This window comes from Lepidothrix coronata, unplaced genomic scaffold (genome assembly GCF_001604755.1).
Source record: "Lepidothrix coronata isolate B3197 unplaced genomic scaffold, Lepidothrix_coronata-1.0 Scaffold52, whole genome shotgun sequence".
Taxonomy (NCBI): domain Eukaryota; kingdom Metazoa; phylum Chordata; class Aves; order Passeriformes; family Pipridae; genus Lepidothrix; species Lepidothrix coronata.
Window position 1 is genome coordinate 4,299,239 of NW_016690232.1, and position 16,488 is coordinate 4,315,726.

At 44.7% G+C, this 16,488-nt stretch overlaps 2 protein-coding genes across 7 annotated transcripts in view; one reads left to right on the top strand and one right to left on the bottom strand.

Annotated features, from left to right (window-relative positions):
• The window catches only part of NPHS2 (NPHS2, podocin), a 46,409-nt gene that overhangs the window by 17,980 nt on the left and 11,941 nt on the right, over positions 1 to 16,488 (top strand). Inside the window, exon 10 of one of the 6 annotated variants that reach the window (XR_001874969.1) lies at positions 11,054 to 11,214. The exons of 3 other annotated variants lie outside the window; for them this stretch is intronic. The gene's annotated coding sequence lies outside the window, so the exon portion shown is untranslated. Of the gene's footprint in view, positions 1 to 1,671; positions 1,733 to 9,975; positions 10,059 to 11,053; positions 11,215 to 16,488 lie in introns of those variants that run through there. 2 more of the 6 variants (XR_001874968.1, XR_001874966.1) reach the window with 2 other exon arrangements.
• The window catches only part of SOAT1 (sterol O-acyltransferase 1), a 28,174-nt gene continuing 15,659 nt past the window's right edge, over positions 3,974 to 16,488 (bottom strand). The window contains exons 6-16 of the mRNA XM_017815708.1: positions 16,371 to 16,478; positions 14,420 to 14,702; positions 13,267 to 13,345; positions 12,505 to 12,586; positions 11,778 to 11,823; positions 10,517 to 10,646; positions 10,023 to 10,120; positions 9,451 to 9,549; positions 8,817 to 8,952; positions 7,909 to 8,054; positions 3,974 to 7,132 (exon numbers count right to left, since the gene is read on the bottom strand). Coding sequence (XP_017671197.1) covers positions 7,076 to 7,132; positions 7,909 to 8,054; positions 8,817 to 8,952; positions 9,451 to 9,549; positions 10,023 to 10,120; positions 10,517 to 10,646; positions 11,778 to 11,823; positions 12,505 to 12,586; positions 13,267 to 13,345; positions 14,420 to 14,702; positions 16,371 to 16,478 — 1,264 coding nt within the window. The 3' untranslated portion in view covers positions 3,974 to 7,075. The remainder of the gene's footprint in view (positions 7,133 to 7,908; positions 8,055 to 8,816; positions 8,953 to 9,450; positions 9,550 to 10,022; positions 10,121 to 10,516; positions 10,647 to 11,777; positions 11,824 to 12,504; positions 12,587 to 13,266; positions 13,346 to 14,419; positions 14,703 to 16,370; positions 16,479 to 16,488) is intronic.

Genomic DNA, 16,488 nt, shown 5'->3' on the forward strand with positions numbered 1-16,488 from the left:
CAGGGACATATTCCACTGGACCAGGTTGCTCAGAGCCTCATCCAACCTGGCCTTGAACACTTCCAGTTGCCACAGCTTCTCTGGGCAACCTGTGCCAGGGCCTCACCACCCTCCCAGGGCAGAATTTCTTCCTAATATCAAATCTACTCTCTTTCAGTTTGAAGCCATTTCTCCTTGTCCTGTCACTATACACTCTTGTAAAAACATGGAAGATGTGCAGATACTCTCAGTTCCCTCCCAAAAAGGACACAGGTTTGGCAGCCAGGAGAGGGAAGCTCAGATAGCAGCTTTTCACACTGCTTTTACCTTTCCTTCCTACATGATTCAGAGTACAACACAAACAATCTACATCTGAAAGCAGATGGAAACAGCCAACCCTGAACTGTGCCAGGCAGCTGATGAGTTTTAGGATCAGGGTAACACCAGAACACAGTGTCTGAGGGTCTCCCTTCTCCCAGCTAGTGAAACACCCAGAGAAACACTGGAATGATGGCACTCAGGAGCAGGTGGGACTGTACCACAGCTCCCTCTCTGATCCCAGTGACCCTCAGAAAAAGAGCTTCTGCCAACCAGAAAAGGTTGAAACTCTAAGGGAGAAATCTGAGGAAGAAAATCCTCAGCTTCTTGGTCAGTCACAGTGTCACACAGGTAAGAGACACCTCTGAAATGGAGGGGAGGAGCTTGTTCTTCCACCACCCCACAGCAGCCCACTGTTCCCTTACTCTGGCCTAAGCCCTGCACTGGTCTGTCCTGCTCAGCCTGAGGCCTGGCTTACAGCCAGGGCTCCCTCCCCTGGGACAAAAAAGATGGATGAGGTCATGTTTTTTAGGCAGATTAATCTCACATTGCTTGTTGCTGGCCAAAGACTATTTTTCACGTCTCCTGCCAATACCCTATTGCCTAAATATCTGACACCTGACAAAGAACAAAACATCCCTCCCTTCCTAGTGCTGTTAAGCAACGTTTATATACAAAGAAGTGTAAACCTACTCCCTGCTAAGTCCATTAAAACCAGGAGAAGCTTCTTTTCTTAATCATGGATCACAGAGCAGCTCTGCCAGCCTGGCATCCTTTGGAAGGATGTTTCTAAGAAGCACTCATTTAGCAACTCTTTTATTAATCCCAAAACATCTTTTCCCTCAAATCTCTCTGCCCACACTCCAATAGTCCAGCTGGTCCATTCATCCAGCCACGTCAGGCAACACAGCCACCCACCATAAGATAAGACCACAGAAGAAATCTAGCTCTGTGTTCCCAGTTCTGTCTTTCCTGGGCTCCTTATCCCTTCTTTCCCTACCTTCCAGCACTCAACAAACTGACAGGGTGGTGTCAGGTGTCTGAACTTGCTCCAACAATTAGGATAATGCCAAAGCCGATCTTTGCAGGCAGCCCTGCACACAAGGCACAAATGTGGCTCTCACCACTGAGCAAGAAACATGCCCAGGAGTGGGATAGGGCCAAGTGACCATCTAAACAAGCTCCCTGTCATTATTTCTTGGGGCTGAAGAAACAGCCCTGGCAAAGGCTTCACAGCAGCCCCAGGGCATGAGCAGGTTTGCAGGGACTGGAAGGCAGTGCTTTGGGTCTGTGTCAAATGGTGTGGTCAGGAAAGTGATGCAACATAGGATAAATTTATCTTATGTGGTCAGCAAAATTTTCTTTTGCGCACAGAACAAACATGCACCCCCAGAGAAAAAGCAGTTCTGGACAGAAAAAGGCAGGAGATGGAAACATACTCACCCTGAAGCCTCCTGGGGCTCTGGTGGTTTGTAAGTGCTCTGGGCTGGAATGAGAAGCACTGGAACAGGTCAGGCTTTGGAAACCTCATCTGGAACAAAACTACACTCCAGGGAGGAACAACAGGCCTGAAGGTCAAGCACCCTTGGGGTATCCCTCAGCTTGGGGATCTCTGGAGAGCAGCAGGGAGAACCTGCTGGTGAAAGAGAAAGTGAAACCAATGATACAAGTATGGGGCTGAGAACCTGTGACAAGATGCCTGCTCCCTTACCCCGGAGCAGAGGCTAATCCCACACTTAGTGGTTGTTAGATCTTCAGTGAAGCCTAGGACAAGTCACCTTCCAGCTGCGGGAGACAAAGCACAAGCCACACGACTGTACTAAGCTGTCAGGTGCAGAGACAACAAGGGATGCTGTAAAGAACTTCAGTTTGTCTCTATAAAGCCATTTCCCTTCTTGTGGATTGCCACAGTCAGCTTTCTGCAGAGTTGGGAATACCCTACAACACCAGCAGTTGCCTAAATAATTGCAAAAGGTAATGCAGGGAAGCATCCCGCTGTTAGAGGGAAGCTGGAAGGATGGAGAGTTGGATGTAGAACCCCACTGCCTCCAGCCTGGCCCTACCTGACCAGTCCTCACCAACTGAGTGTGCCCACAAGGCCCCTCTCAGCTTCCTTCCACGGGCTTTTGGTCCAGGAACAGGCATTCCATTTGTGGGCATGGTGTTTATTTCCTTTTAATACTTAGCCAAGGAAACTTGCAGTAATGAATGATCTAGTAACAGAATTAAACCCATATTTGTACTTACCCCACAGGGCTAAGGTGGGTTGTTGGGTTTTTTTTTTGCTATTATTTATTGGGAAAACCCCCCTTACACCTGACACTTGGTGCATCCTTTTGGAAGAAGCCTCCAATGCTTTGCTACATCCTCCAAAGGGGTGCTTGGTTTCCACCTACAAACTGCATTAAGCACAACTGTTGCTTTCATAAATCTGGACTGGGGCAGAGATTTTATTATATTTGTCACCAATTAATAATCTTATCACTTTTTATTCTTGAAGGTATTAATGAAAACAATAAATATGATATTTCCATTAGTCTCACAATCCCTATGAATTCTCTTTTGAAGCCTTTCTCCCCACCAGCCTTGCAAAGACATGCAATTCTTTATAAATGGTATTAAGACTTTTCGACCTCCTTATTAGCTGTATCCTTGTACTGTGGGTTCTAATTAGGTTAATTACCTTTCTTCAGATACATCTTTGAGGGTGTAGGTATAATCTAGGAATAACCTTGGCAGGTAGTTTCTTGTCTTGCTGCGTAAATGGCTTCTTGGAAATAGAAAAATTCACAAAAAACTTGTGACAGAAGTTTTGTTTTCCCTCTGACGGCTCTCTGGCAGTACTTGATATTCCCACCAGAAAGAACAGGAAGATTGATGGCCTTGTTCTGTAGCTGTTACAGTTTAAGGACAGACAAGACTTAAGAGCATGCGGTACACAGCTGGAAAAATAATCACATTAAGTTCTTGGCACACAAATCCTTTTCAGGCCCAAAATAAAGGCAGAAGTCACCAACATGATATACATTTGGCAGCTGCTCCAATTTAATGTGCATTGAACTGGGAGAGGATAGAAACTCAGGTCTGTTCCAGGACCTATTGACTCCTCTGTGCTCCTCTCCCACACTCCAAGGATGTCCTTTCCCCTTGCAGGGATGTGATGGCTGATAGGCAGCTTAGGAACCCCCAACTACCCTGCTCACCTGGTATTTACAGGAACACCCAACTACCCTTCTTACCTGGTATTTCCCTTGGATGTTTCCCGCTGCTTTCCAGGACGTGAAGAAGGGCTTGTGTAAAAGTTCCTCCCCCTGCACCCAGCCAAGGAGGTCTCCTCCCCACTACCATCCTATGATCCTGCCTGGTACCTCCAGGCTTGGGTTTGCCACAGCATGACTGGCTCTATCCCTATCCCATCCCTGCCCTTGGAAAGCGAGAGGACACTTGCAGCCCCATCCAGGAGGTGGCTGTGCCAGGGACTCCCTGTAGCTCTGGGCATGGGCAGCTTCAGGCTTCCCTTCCTCCACAAGGCACTTCCCAGTGTCTCCCCACAGCAGCCACCTTCCCAGGAGAGCAACCCCACATATCTTACTCTGCCCCCATCACCATCCCCTGTGCCCTCCTGTAACTCCTCCCCCCAAACCAGGACCCTCAGAGAAAAAACAGGCCAAGGCAATTTTTTTTCCTCCCCTAATAGCAAAATATATTTTGACTGCTGTAATACAGTAGATTATAAACAGCTCTTGTGCGTGACAGAACACAGTACAGGGTGTATCATGGAATGGCTGGTTCCAGGGCCAAGGCCAGGTTGTCCTCTGCCACCACCAGGGAAGGGGCACCATGGCTGGAGGCACCAGGAGAAGGGATGAGCCAAGGCTGGCTCAGAGGTACCACAGGGAGCCAGCTCATCATCCTGATGCCACAGAGCACGTGGACTCCTTGAATCCGCTGTCCTTCCAGCCCATCTGTGTTTGGCAGCAGAAGCTCCAACAGTTCAGTTTCCCTTCAGCAGGTTAGAGCAATCCATGCCATTCCATCCTGAAAAAATCCATCGGGATTTGCCCCAGCTCACACCATGGCACACAGCACATGCTGTACTCGCACGGCTGCCATGGGAGAGCACACAGCTCACAGCTCAGATGCAGGACTGCTTCACCCCTGGAGGCTGGAAGCCAAACACCCTGACAGAAAGGACCTACTAGGCATGAGGGCTCCACAGAGGTTCGATCTTCCCAAGAACAAATTGTTTTCTGCATGAAAACCAGGATGCATTTGCTGTATTAATACTGATTTTCGTGAGGTTACTGAGCAAGGAGCTGCAGCTGTACTGGCTGCCATTCCAATGCTGGAGGCTTCCCACCTCCTAAGTGAGGGAGTTACCATGGAAGCAAGCTGCACAGTCCTTGTGTTGGAAAGAACCACAGGAAACAGTATATATTATATTAAGTACTTGTAAAGGGCAGGTGGGAACCTTCGCGTCCTCCTTATTGACCAGAACACTGGACTGCTAGGTCTGGCACTCACAGCCTAAGAAAACTCCAGCATGGTATACTTGACTCTAATTAAATGAGCAACGTGCAAAAGACTTAGTATTTCCCCTCCAGCACTCTTAAGAAAAATGAAAATAAGCCCACATTCAGAAGCAATTAAAAAAAACCCACAGAATTGAAAGTAATCCAAATTGTTAATGCCCTGACAGCACAGTTGCCAAATACCTTGATCTACAAGGCTAAAAACCTCAACTTGTCAAAAACTAAGACTAGTGCCAACAGCTGAGCATCCCTTTCTGCTTGCCTTTTGCTTGCCAGATGGTCAAGCCCCGAGGTTTCAAACAGTGAGGATGCTGACACAGTAAATGCTGACGTTCCTTTTGGGCATTTGACAGTGCCAGCTGTGAGGGCAACACCAAAACTGGGCACAAAGTGAGCCACCACCAGGGTTTGGTCTCCTTTTGAGAACAGAGACAGTACCAAGACCTGACACAGGCAAGAAGACAACAAGCCAAGTCCCTAATCCATCACACCCCCCTTGAGTGCAGTTAAATCTGTGTTTTGAGCACCAAATGAAAAAGAACTGGACAGAGTTTCATCCTATGCCAAGGAGGTGACAAAGCTGCTTAGCCAAAGGGTGGGGATTTTGTCTTTTTCAATAAGGAAGCTTACTTGTTCCAGAACTTCTGTTCTTTTCTCCCACATAAGGTATGGTGAAAGATACAGGATTACTCAAGCTGAATGAGGATAAAGTAATCCATTTAATTCTCAGGATTTTATAAACTAACACTGCCAAATTTGAGTATATACATGAACCTCTTCCTCTGAAATTACCTCAATCGTTTTAGTGAGCAATTTCTAGCAGGAGTTATTTGTCAGAGGAGAGCCACACATGCAAACACTGTATTTGGCAAATTTGCCCTGACAACGAACATCCTTTCTCAAGAGCAGGACTCCTTACTGAAGACTGCACACCTGGAAGAGTTTAATTTCTCCCATGAAATTACTTCTGACTCAGGTTAGCGAAAACAGAAGCCCAAAAGAGCGTCTGAAGTGGTTTGGGAGACAAGTTCATCAGCTGTCCCAATACTGCTGGTGTCAAATACCCAGAGCTGTAGGTCAGTACGGAAACACTGTCACCAAAAAGTGCCAGTAAAGAACATCTGAATAATTCTGAAATCTTTGTCACCAAAGTTAAGGTATCTCTATCAGGTGACCCTCTTCTCCAAAGTCAAGGTTCCTCCACCAGTTGACCTTCATTCCCCAGCAGCATTAGAAGCTGCTGCAACGCGTGTGGGCAAGTGGCACCAAGGTGCTGAGCTGCACGTGGCCAAATGAGAGTGGGCCATGTACCTGTTATGTTGATCCCATTTTCTTACAGTTGGCTTGTAGTATTTCAAGTCTTTCTTAGTAAAGAAACCCTTAACAACCGTATATATACCTTAAAGCACCTGCCAAATTAAAGTAAAAGCTCCTTTACAAGTTAATCATGTTGAAAGAATTGATTATCTAGAGCAGGAGAAAGGAAGAGCAAGAAGAAAAACTATTCCTCAAATAGTTTTTCAGAGAACAAAAATGCTGTAAGACAGTTGGGAACTAAATGAATACAGATAAAACACAAATTTTCAGTGTAAAAAGTCATATAAAGACTGCCCACACCATGCCCTGCTTCCAAACCTGACTGCAACGCAGCCACAAGCACACTGACAGTCCCTTCTCCCTCTGCCCATTTTATATCTGTTGGCAGCCAACACACATGGAACACAATTCAAAGCCAGCCAGGAATACTTTGGCTATCTTCAGAGCAAGAAGGCAAACACACTCTGCCACTTGTCACAGTGGCAGGCAGGATCACAGAGAACAGAAGGTTTGTAGACACCCTGTTACCAAAAGGGAGAAAAAAAACCTGCAGAGGGATGGCTAAGGAAGATGGACGGATACCAACAATGAGCTACCAGCAAATCTGACTAGCTTGCCTCTTGTCCAGAAAAGCAGCAACTTGGGGGGACCCCTGGATGAGTAGGATTCCAGTGGACTCCACCTTCAGCTCAATGTTTTACTGGCATGGAAATGGCTCAAAGTGGGACAGCATGTAATAGATGCTGCCTATGAAGTCTGTTGCAATCCAGGTCAACTGGTTTGCTCCAGCAACGTTTAAAAAAAATTACAGTTTCTCCCCAGTAATCAGGAGGCACAACTTCCCTTAGAAAAAGTCTGTAGTGAGTTAGATCACTGGTCCAAATACTTGGAGGACAACTCTGTGACGACATGGCCAGAGGACACCATTTTCACATCTTCGTATGACACGACCACGAGCGTGGCTTTAAATAGTCCAGGAACGTGGGCTGCAAAACATGGAGAAGCAGTGAGTTAGTCACAGCCCACAGGCCCAGCTGTGGTGTGAGCCCCTGAAGTCAAACCTCCCTAGCAGGAAAGATCAAACCACATGTCTACACCCTGCAACCCTGTTCTAACCCTCGCTAAACAGTGCCTGGAAGTGCAGCTACAGCCACAAGTCCTCATGCATCAGATAAATGCATGCCCAGCAGCACGTTGTATCAAGAAGCCAAGTCATTTACAATGGCAAACTCTTAACTGAGGAGAATCAAAATAGGGGTTGCTTGAGGATACCTTCAGTTAAAACTGAAATCAGCTAGTACAGCAGAAAGTTTTATGTAAAACAGAGTCTAGTACACAAGGAAAGGAGTTACAAGTCAGAGAAAACACCCCAACAAACCCCCAAACTGACCATTTACAGGCAACCACTTCTCACTGCCACCCACTCCAGCCTGGGAGAGGCACGACAGCCACAGTTTTTGTGGGCCTCCCATCAAAGTTTCTCCTGACCTCCATCCCCACAGCCTAAATGAGGTTTAGCATAGTGGTTTATATCCACAGAAATGTGGGAAAACCCCCCTCTGTTTCAAGCAGTGAAATACTACCAGCATAGAGAGAGCACTACTGAAAGCACTTCTGTTAGGGAGCCTGTAGACTGAGCAGCTCCTACAGAACTGCTGCAGCTCACTGCCAAAAAGCCTCGTGCCATGTAACTTCTGCCATGTCCCCACAGCAAGACAGGGCCAGCCCCTCAGTTATCCCACAGGGAAGGCGTGTCACTCACGTTTTCCGTAGGGCAGTACTGGCGTGCGTACCACTCCTGGCTGTAGAGGCAGATGATGACACCTTGGCCCAGGAAGAGGGAAGTCCACATGAGCACATTCCAGATGGGCCCTTTCCGACGGTCATTGAGGGTGAAGTTTAAGACCACTGGAAAGAGGTGAAATCATAAGCACTGTTCAGAGGCAAACCTCAAGAACCAAAGATAAACTGATTTCACTGGATCTTCCCCTCCCTTCATCTTCTTACTTCACCTCTGGAGCAACAAGGTCGCTCCATGAGGTCAGTATAGTGCAAGAAAATCTGATCATGCTTGGTAACAGAGCAACTACTATTGTTTGCCAACAAAGTGGCCCAGCTTGTGCCTCTGGGGATCAATATCTGTGCTACATGGGTGACAAGACATGGCAGAGGTGGCCTAGAGATTATTAGAGCCCTCTACCTCAAAACCCAAAATGAAATGCCAGAGCTTCAACTTCTAAATAGGCTCTTCCCCAGTGTAGTAGCAGAGTAATACCTGTCTTACACTATGACTTTGGAGAGGAAGACCTACAACCTGCTGACACAGCAATTCAGCTGTAGCTCGGCAAAGAAGAAGCTGTGCTACTAAACTATGTGCAGTCCCACAGGACCAGCAGTATATCATATAGGGCTCTCTTCCTCTTCACTAATACCTTGTTTATTTAAGTCCAAAGCTTCAAAATCCTCTGTGTGTCTGTAGATATATACCTACTGAGCTGAAGGTCACAAAAGTTGGACACACAGTTGCAACCCTGGGACAAGAAACAGTCCTGTGTGTTAGTGCCTAAAGAACAACTGGATCATTATCAGAAGGGCAAAATATGCTTTAAAAAAAAAAACAAAACCAAACCACCCACAGCCCACTCTCATACTCTCTTCCTTGGCACTTACCTCCAAAGCATGTAAACAGGCAAAAGAGAACTGGATAGAAGAAGCCAAAGCAGATGCTCAGGACATACTCGTGCACAACAGCTGATACAGTGAAGACAGACAGCATAGCTGCTGCTCTGAACTTCTTACCAAAAAACTGGAAGAGAGGAGAATACCAAGTATTAGGAGCTACTCTGATGTGGGTTATGTTTGTTTGCTGCAACATTTATTCTTTTTTCCTGAGCTAAGAACGGCCTCCTCCAGCCAAGAGGCACACATGAAATGCTAAGCGCTTTACAGAGCACCTTGGGGCTTAGGTGGTTTTCTTCAGGCACACTTCTGGTCTCCTGCATAGGTTGTCATGTTGAGCCCACTCACAAAATATCTACCATAGCTCATCAAAACAGCGTAATGTGAGTTCTAGCTCTGAATCAATCCCTGCATTCCTACATCTCAGACCCACATTTTGCACACATTAAGGACTTGGAAATGACCAATGGATCTCTCTAAAAAGCACAGTGGATACCCACAACAGCTGAAGTGAAACATTTTCATGCTTCTAAATGGACAGGGATGCTGCACCTTGACAAAGGTACTGTTTTGCCCAGTAGTTAAATGTTTAATTAACAAAAGAATACATCTGCTTGTTACTCACCCAAAGGAAGTCCCTGTAGGCATAGTAATAGAGCCAGTCATGTACTACCACGTTCCAGGTTCGGTAGTAGTTTGCATAGGATGTGGAATTCCACCAGTCCTGAAAGCACAATTGAAAGACTATAAATCTAATTAAGTATAAACCATTCTACAGGGCTTTTCTAGGATATCAAATTGAAAAATACTGAACAAGTTAACGTATCAATTTGGCTATGAAAAAACACTTTCCATTGCACTTTCAACATTCTACTTTAATATACCAAGTTAGGTTTTATCCCAAACTGCAGGTGGCTGATGTGATAAAAGAACAAAACCAGTGCTAGTGAAGCTACTGGGTAGGTCTGGTGGCTGGTTCTGTTTGTGCACAGGGTGTAGCACCTTAAAGCAACTCAGACTGCCAAGCAGAAATCAAATCTCTTCTACAGCACAGCAACAAACTTGAGCTTTAACAGCAGAAAAGCAAAATCCTATGGATGTTTTGTTTGGTAAAACAATCTTCAGTTTCCTCCTCTTTCCTTTTCATCAGGACAATGACTTTTAGAAGCTTTATAAGCTACAGCTGCTGGTTCTTACCTTGTAGAACATCCTGTCTGCAAAGCGCAGCATCTCGGCAAACGCGTTGAGCCAACAGTGCAGGAATGCAAAGAACACCAGGAAAAGAATCAGTACACCTGAAAACAAGGGAGATGCAGACTGTTTTTTTAGTGTTTTCTCTCAGCTACAACAAGAGCACGTAACACAGTCAAGGCTGTTCTTACAGGCACTGGCACAGATGAGATTTACTGCTTTGTACAGGTAGCATAGAAGTGTTCCAGTTTCTCACCACACCAGGCCATGTTTAACCCAGAGAGCAACAGCAAGGCTGCCACAGAGCCTACAACTTTGAAGACAGTTAAATTCAAAGCCCAGCTTTTATTTTGTGTTGCTGATTCTGAAGTTTAACATTGTAAGGCTGAAATCTGTCCACAAGACCTCCTTTGCTGATCTCTGCCTGCCATGAATACATCTCACATGAAGCACTTCTCTCTCCCACAAAGGCAACAGTCACTCATGGATTCAGGCCTTACCTGGCAGAATGGAGTTGAAGATGCACAGGACTAGCCCTCGAAGATTGAAGGTTTCTTGGCTACTGTTGTGAAACTGAGGAATGCAGAGTCTCACAAAGATGTAGTAGGCATAGAAAAGTGAACCAAGCACCTGGAACAAAAACACCCAAAAGTCTGACTTCATAAGAGAAATACACAATTAACACATTACCACTTTCTAGCTCCAGGAGAGAACAGCAGCTGCCAACACAAGCCAAAATAATTTATTTTACATTGCTGCCAATAAACCTCCCTAAGGATCCAGGCACAAAGTAAGCCACAGCAACCCCGGTAGCTCACTGACAGCCAGCAGCAAAATCAACTTGTCTTTTCTACTCCAGCAGCTGTCAGTTCCTCCCAGTCCTATCAACTCACAAGCTATGACACAAAAGACATGTGCCAATGCCAGAGTGAGGGAAGTAGCCTGTGATCTAGGTCCACGACAAGGGCAGAAATAATTGAAAAATACTTACTGTACTTAAATCTAATATTAAATCTTACTTTTCTTTCATCCCAAAGGACATTACAGGCCAAACCACCTGGGGCTTTCTCTGGCTCATGAACACATGTTCTGGATGCTGAGGTCAAAATGCAAGTCAGTGTTTAACTGCTCTGCTGGAAGGCGGGTGTGTGCTCTGTCACCCTCTTTAGTCCAAGAGCAAAGCAGTCAAAGGCCTGTTTGTGCTGCCCTTTTTTTTTTTTTTTTTACATTGTTTTGCTTTTTAAACCAAGAACACACTGTGTGACAGGAAAGGTTTCAGTCACACAAATCCATTGCTTGGAAACACATCCACAAGAAGCTTTTGAAGCTCATGGCCACAAACGTGAAGAACCAGTCAACCTTAAGCTCAAATAAGCACTGCAAGTTTGGACTCCAGGCCTCATTATTTCATAAATTGCTCTGAGTATCTGCAGGGAGGCAGCTGTGCCAGTGCACTACAATCAAGGTAAAGAAAGAAGGCCAGTGCATGGGTATTGCTCCACACACACACACACACAGAGCTTTTTTATCTGGAATAGAGTCTAAAGGCTTGTTTAGGTAAAGACTTTTAATTTCTTTTCTTTCTTTGACACAACCACTAGTGCACCAAGATCACAGTTTCTTTTTTAGTCACTAAAAGGTATTCTTTTCTGGTAAGCCCACACCAAGTAAAGAGTGATTTAATGCCAAAGGGAGAGCTGTTGAGCCACACAGCTCACATCATCTCCAAAAGTGGACTCTGCAGAAAGCTGCACTACTCACCTGTGCAAACTTGGTGGCTACGTAGCCCCATCTTATCGTGGGATTCCTAGGGAAAAGAACACATGATACCATAGCTAAGTAGGACCTCAAAGCAGCAAACCCCTCCCCTTCAATTACTGATTTTACTGTCCTATTCTCTGAAAAAAGCGGAGTTTTGAATTCCAGAAATCTCAATCTCCTGACATCTAAGGGGATGTCTGCCCAAACTGCTGGTTCCTCGCCTTCAATTACAGCAATTCCATAAATGGAAAGGTATCCGGAGGGCAGCACTGCACAGTTACGTAGGAGGGGGGGATCTGCCCAACAGGCACGTAAAGGACTGCTGACCTCACACTGCCCAAGTGCAAGCCAGCAACGTGCAGAAAAGTTTGGGAGTTCCCACTTTTAAAGGCTTCAACCTCTCCCCTCAAACTCAAGACAGGGCTGCTTATTAGCACCACATAAAACACACAGGCCTGTTGCAGGAACTGTCCATCACTAGATAATCTGTAGCAAGTTCTTTATTTGCTTCACTTCAAGTGCGTTTCCCAAGGAAATAAAAGCTGAAGTGTAAAGTCAAAATACTATGAGCATTAGAGTAAGTTTCCAGGAGTAAACCCTGCCCTTGCCAGGTTACTGGTTTAACCACATCTTTATGAAAGCTCTCATTAATTGATCACACCCAGGGATGCTTAATGTTGGCTTCAGTTTTCAGACTACTTTCATGTTCTATTGTTGCTCACATTACCTGGGATAGTTGTCTCTGTAGATGAGGGTGGGAGCAAAGAGGAAGTACAGGTACTGAGAGATTCTGGGAGTAGGTACTGTGCCTGGGAAGAGGGGGAAATAAAAAACAAAAAGAACACTCGGCAATCTTTTTGCCTAATGACAGTTCAGTCTCCCCAGTACCCTTTCACAACACAGAACCCTTATCACCTCAGAAACCTCAGTCTGGAACTAAAGGGATGGGATTTACAGAGAATAAAACAAGTAGACCTTTGAGATGGAGTCTCCCCACCATGAAGCCCAGTTAACAAGTGAGGGTAACTAACTAACTAGCTGCTAACACCTTGGTATCACATTTCCTTTCCTCTTAGGGAAGATGAAGCTGTAAGGCCTGTATCAACACATGGGTTCAGTTCAGCTCTAGCATGTCTTGCTTAAAGAGTTTCTATTCTACAACTGCTGTCGTTTCAACTGGAACACTAAGCTGGAGGTGGGCTGGCAACCTCCAAATACTTTTTGCTCCTAAAAGCAGAAACAGGGAGTCTGTAGAACAAAGACTTCAGATCCAGAGATGACTTAGACCTGAACAACAGTCACGTTCATAGCCTAACACCAAATGAAAAGGTTCAGGCTGAAATTATGATGCAGAGCCCTTTGACCTCCCCATCCCAAGTCACCTATTCAAATCCCACCTCTCCAGCTCATGAGGGCAGCTTAAAGTAATGCAGGGGAAATTAGAGCTGGCTATGCCTTGCTGTAAAATGAAGTAGGGCAAGTTACTCACTGGACTTGTCCTTCACAGAGGACAGGACTCTGGGTACATTCTCCCGGATGAAGGAATAAGCCTTCATAACAAGACGGACCTGGAAGGCCAAGAGATCAGCAGCTTAATACTCTCACTTTCCAATAAAGACTGGATCAAACATTTTACAGCAACACCTTCAACACCTTTTTCTGCAACTGACTCCTTCTAGAAGGAGTAAACAGTTACTTCCTCCACAAACAAGCCTGTTTAACTGACATGAATTTAAAACTCTGCAAAGTGAAACTTGCAGTAACAATCACGACTCAGGAGAGTCAAAACATCTCATTTATGCTCACAGGATCACCACATACACAAGGACCCTGAATAACACCAGCAAGTCACTAACCAGCTAACATTAACTTAAAATCAAAGGGAAACCCCCTATCCATTTCAGTAGGCCAGGATGTTTCAATGTCTTGAAAATAAATCCTTGAAGCCAGATGTGTTGTACAGCAATTACCACTACCTGGGGATAAGGTGGTGCCATATTAAATAGTGCACAACTGCAGAGCAGGGTTTTTTTTTTTTTTTGCTTTAACACTGAAGAGCCAAAAGGAGGGCCAGTCCAAGGCTAATTCTTAAAGCTACACTCATCTGACCATCCTTCTTTTAACCTGATGGTCTGACCAGATCACTTTTGTACCCTTCCCCTGCTTCCCCCCCACTGCAAAAAAAAAAAAAAAATCCATGTTCAATGAAGTTCTGATTGCAGAGCAAAGACACTTGTTTCTTGGGAACAGAAATGGAAACAGGAACCACTTGACAACTGTGTTCTTGCTTTTTTTGGGTTTTGTTTTTTAAAGAGGAATGTTACAGCTTCCTTGTGAACTATGGCACAACATGTTCTTAAAATTTCGTTTAAGCACTTAGCATCCACAAGACAACTAGAAATAAATGGAATTTCAGCCCGGAAGTAAAAAAACACAGTAAAATCTTAAATAGAGGGTAAAAACCCACAAGTGGTTTCCAGTTCAAAATTAAGTGTACTGTCTACTCTTTCTCAAGTCACAGACAAACTCAAACCACAGCCCTGGCTTACTTTAACAACTAAAAGTAACATTTTAGGGAAAAGGACCCTTTCCATTTTGAAAATGAAATTCGATATGTCCAAAGATACAGGGTAGGGACTTACCTGCTCCAGTATGACAATAAAACGGGAAGCTGGAGGCAGGGCATAGGCTACAGCAACATAGGTTGGTCCAAAGCCAAGCCCAGCTATTTGAAAGAGTGTGAACAACATCCCATAGAAGAAAGAGTGGATTGCACGATGGGAGGAACTGCAGTAGCCTTGGGCCCACCAGACAAAAAGGTTGTATGGAATGACAACTGTGGCACTGAACATGCACAGCCAAGTACAGAAGACAACTGGGAACTTTCCAAAAACGAAGACCAGGAGATCAAATCCTAGGACCAGCCTAGAAGGCACAAGGAAAGACACAATATTCAGTGTCCATTGTTTGATTAGAAATACTTCTCGTCCACTAAGTGGCTACAAAACACAAACCTTCCAGATCATAACTGTTTGACAGTTGGGACAGAAGTGACCATGGCAATAGCAAGATTTAAGTGACCACTCTCAAGTATACCAGAAAATAAATGCAGGACTCATGCCATCAGGGCACATAATTAAGCCCAGGGCTTAATTAAGCACATCTTTAAGATCAGCATGTGCTTTAAGAATATGCTCAAGCTCATCCCTACTAAGAACAAGCACGTGACTAAACGATCCAGTGCTGAACCAGGGTCCAAAAGAGCTTTTGGGGAACACTCCCAGGATGTGGCCACTAAGAATCAGTTCTTCCCAGGAGTTTAACACCTAAAGAGGTTTTTTCCCCACCTCTATAGGCATGGGGTATTTTAACAGGCACCGATCAAATCTAGTTTAATCCTGCTTTGTGAGATCTGTGGGCATTCCACATGGATTCAGTTTAGAAGTTACCCAAAAGGTTCAGGGTCATTAGATGGTGAGTCCAAATATATCCAACTGGTGTGCACCAGGTACTTCAGTCCATTAATCAAGCTTAATACATAAGGACATAAACAAAAGGATGTTCAACTTGACTATCAGTCACCAGAGCTTACTCCTACGGAAAGCAGCTCTTCTAAACTATGATCAGAGGAGATGATAGCACAGAGTACACCCACAAAAAGTATTTGCTCTCATGTGGTAGCTCAATTGCAAACTGAATCCAAATGATCAGATCTAGCTAAAGTCACAGTGATTTTTTTTTTAAGTAATCAGGGATTTTAGAGGTAAATACTAGTTGATTTTAGAGGTAAATACTAGTGTATGGACACTGGGGAGAACTGGTAAGTTAGGATCAGTTAAACATTCAATGGCACATAAGTCTGTTCTTATACCCAGACAAGGGGGACAGTGATTATAATCAAGATACAGCTCTGGTTTTGTACACCAAAGAGCAGATAATCAGCAAGATAAACACATAATCCTCCTTGTGTACATGAGATACAGCTTGCCAAAACACTATTTAAGCAACAACCAAGTGTGAGGAAAGCAGTCTTTCACAATTTTTTTCCACAACTGGCTACCTACAAAGCACTATCTTAGCAGAGGCTGTGCCAACATCCTTGAGATTTTTTTCCCCAGGAAAAACAAAGTTCTATTTTTATTTAAGCACAAGTACAGTGTTCCAGAGCTGTCATTTTTAAACAGAGGAAGGACTGCTGAAGTATTTAAAGTTTCTCTAGGGTCCTTCTTCAAGCAACACAAGCAGCTGAAAGCTACCTTCTCATTAGAGGTGTTCGGCTAAAGTAGTCCACATTCCCTTTTGCCAGCCTTGTGATGAACTAAGCACATTAGGTCAAAGTGTGCTGGCCACAATTCCCATGTAATACATCAATTTGTAGTATTTTCCTAATATCCATCTATCCAATTTGAAATGATCATACCCCCTCAACAGGAATTCCAGGATATATTCTATGTCAAGTTGAAACCCCTCCGTCCAACAACACCCAAAGGAAGGATTCCCCCTTCTTTCTGCACCGTTCCGCTACTTCCTGTACCTCTGGAGCTCTGGAAGCATTTCCCAACCCTTGTCCCTGTGTTTCCAAAGCATTCCTACCTTCCTTCATCAATGAAGTCTACTAGAAGTGTACTGAGGATGAAGACGATGAGGAGAGCGATGAACATGTGGTAGATTGTCCTGATGTGACTCACTTCAAACAGTTCACTAAGGGAGA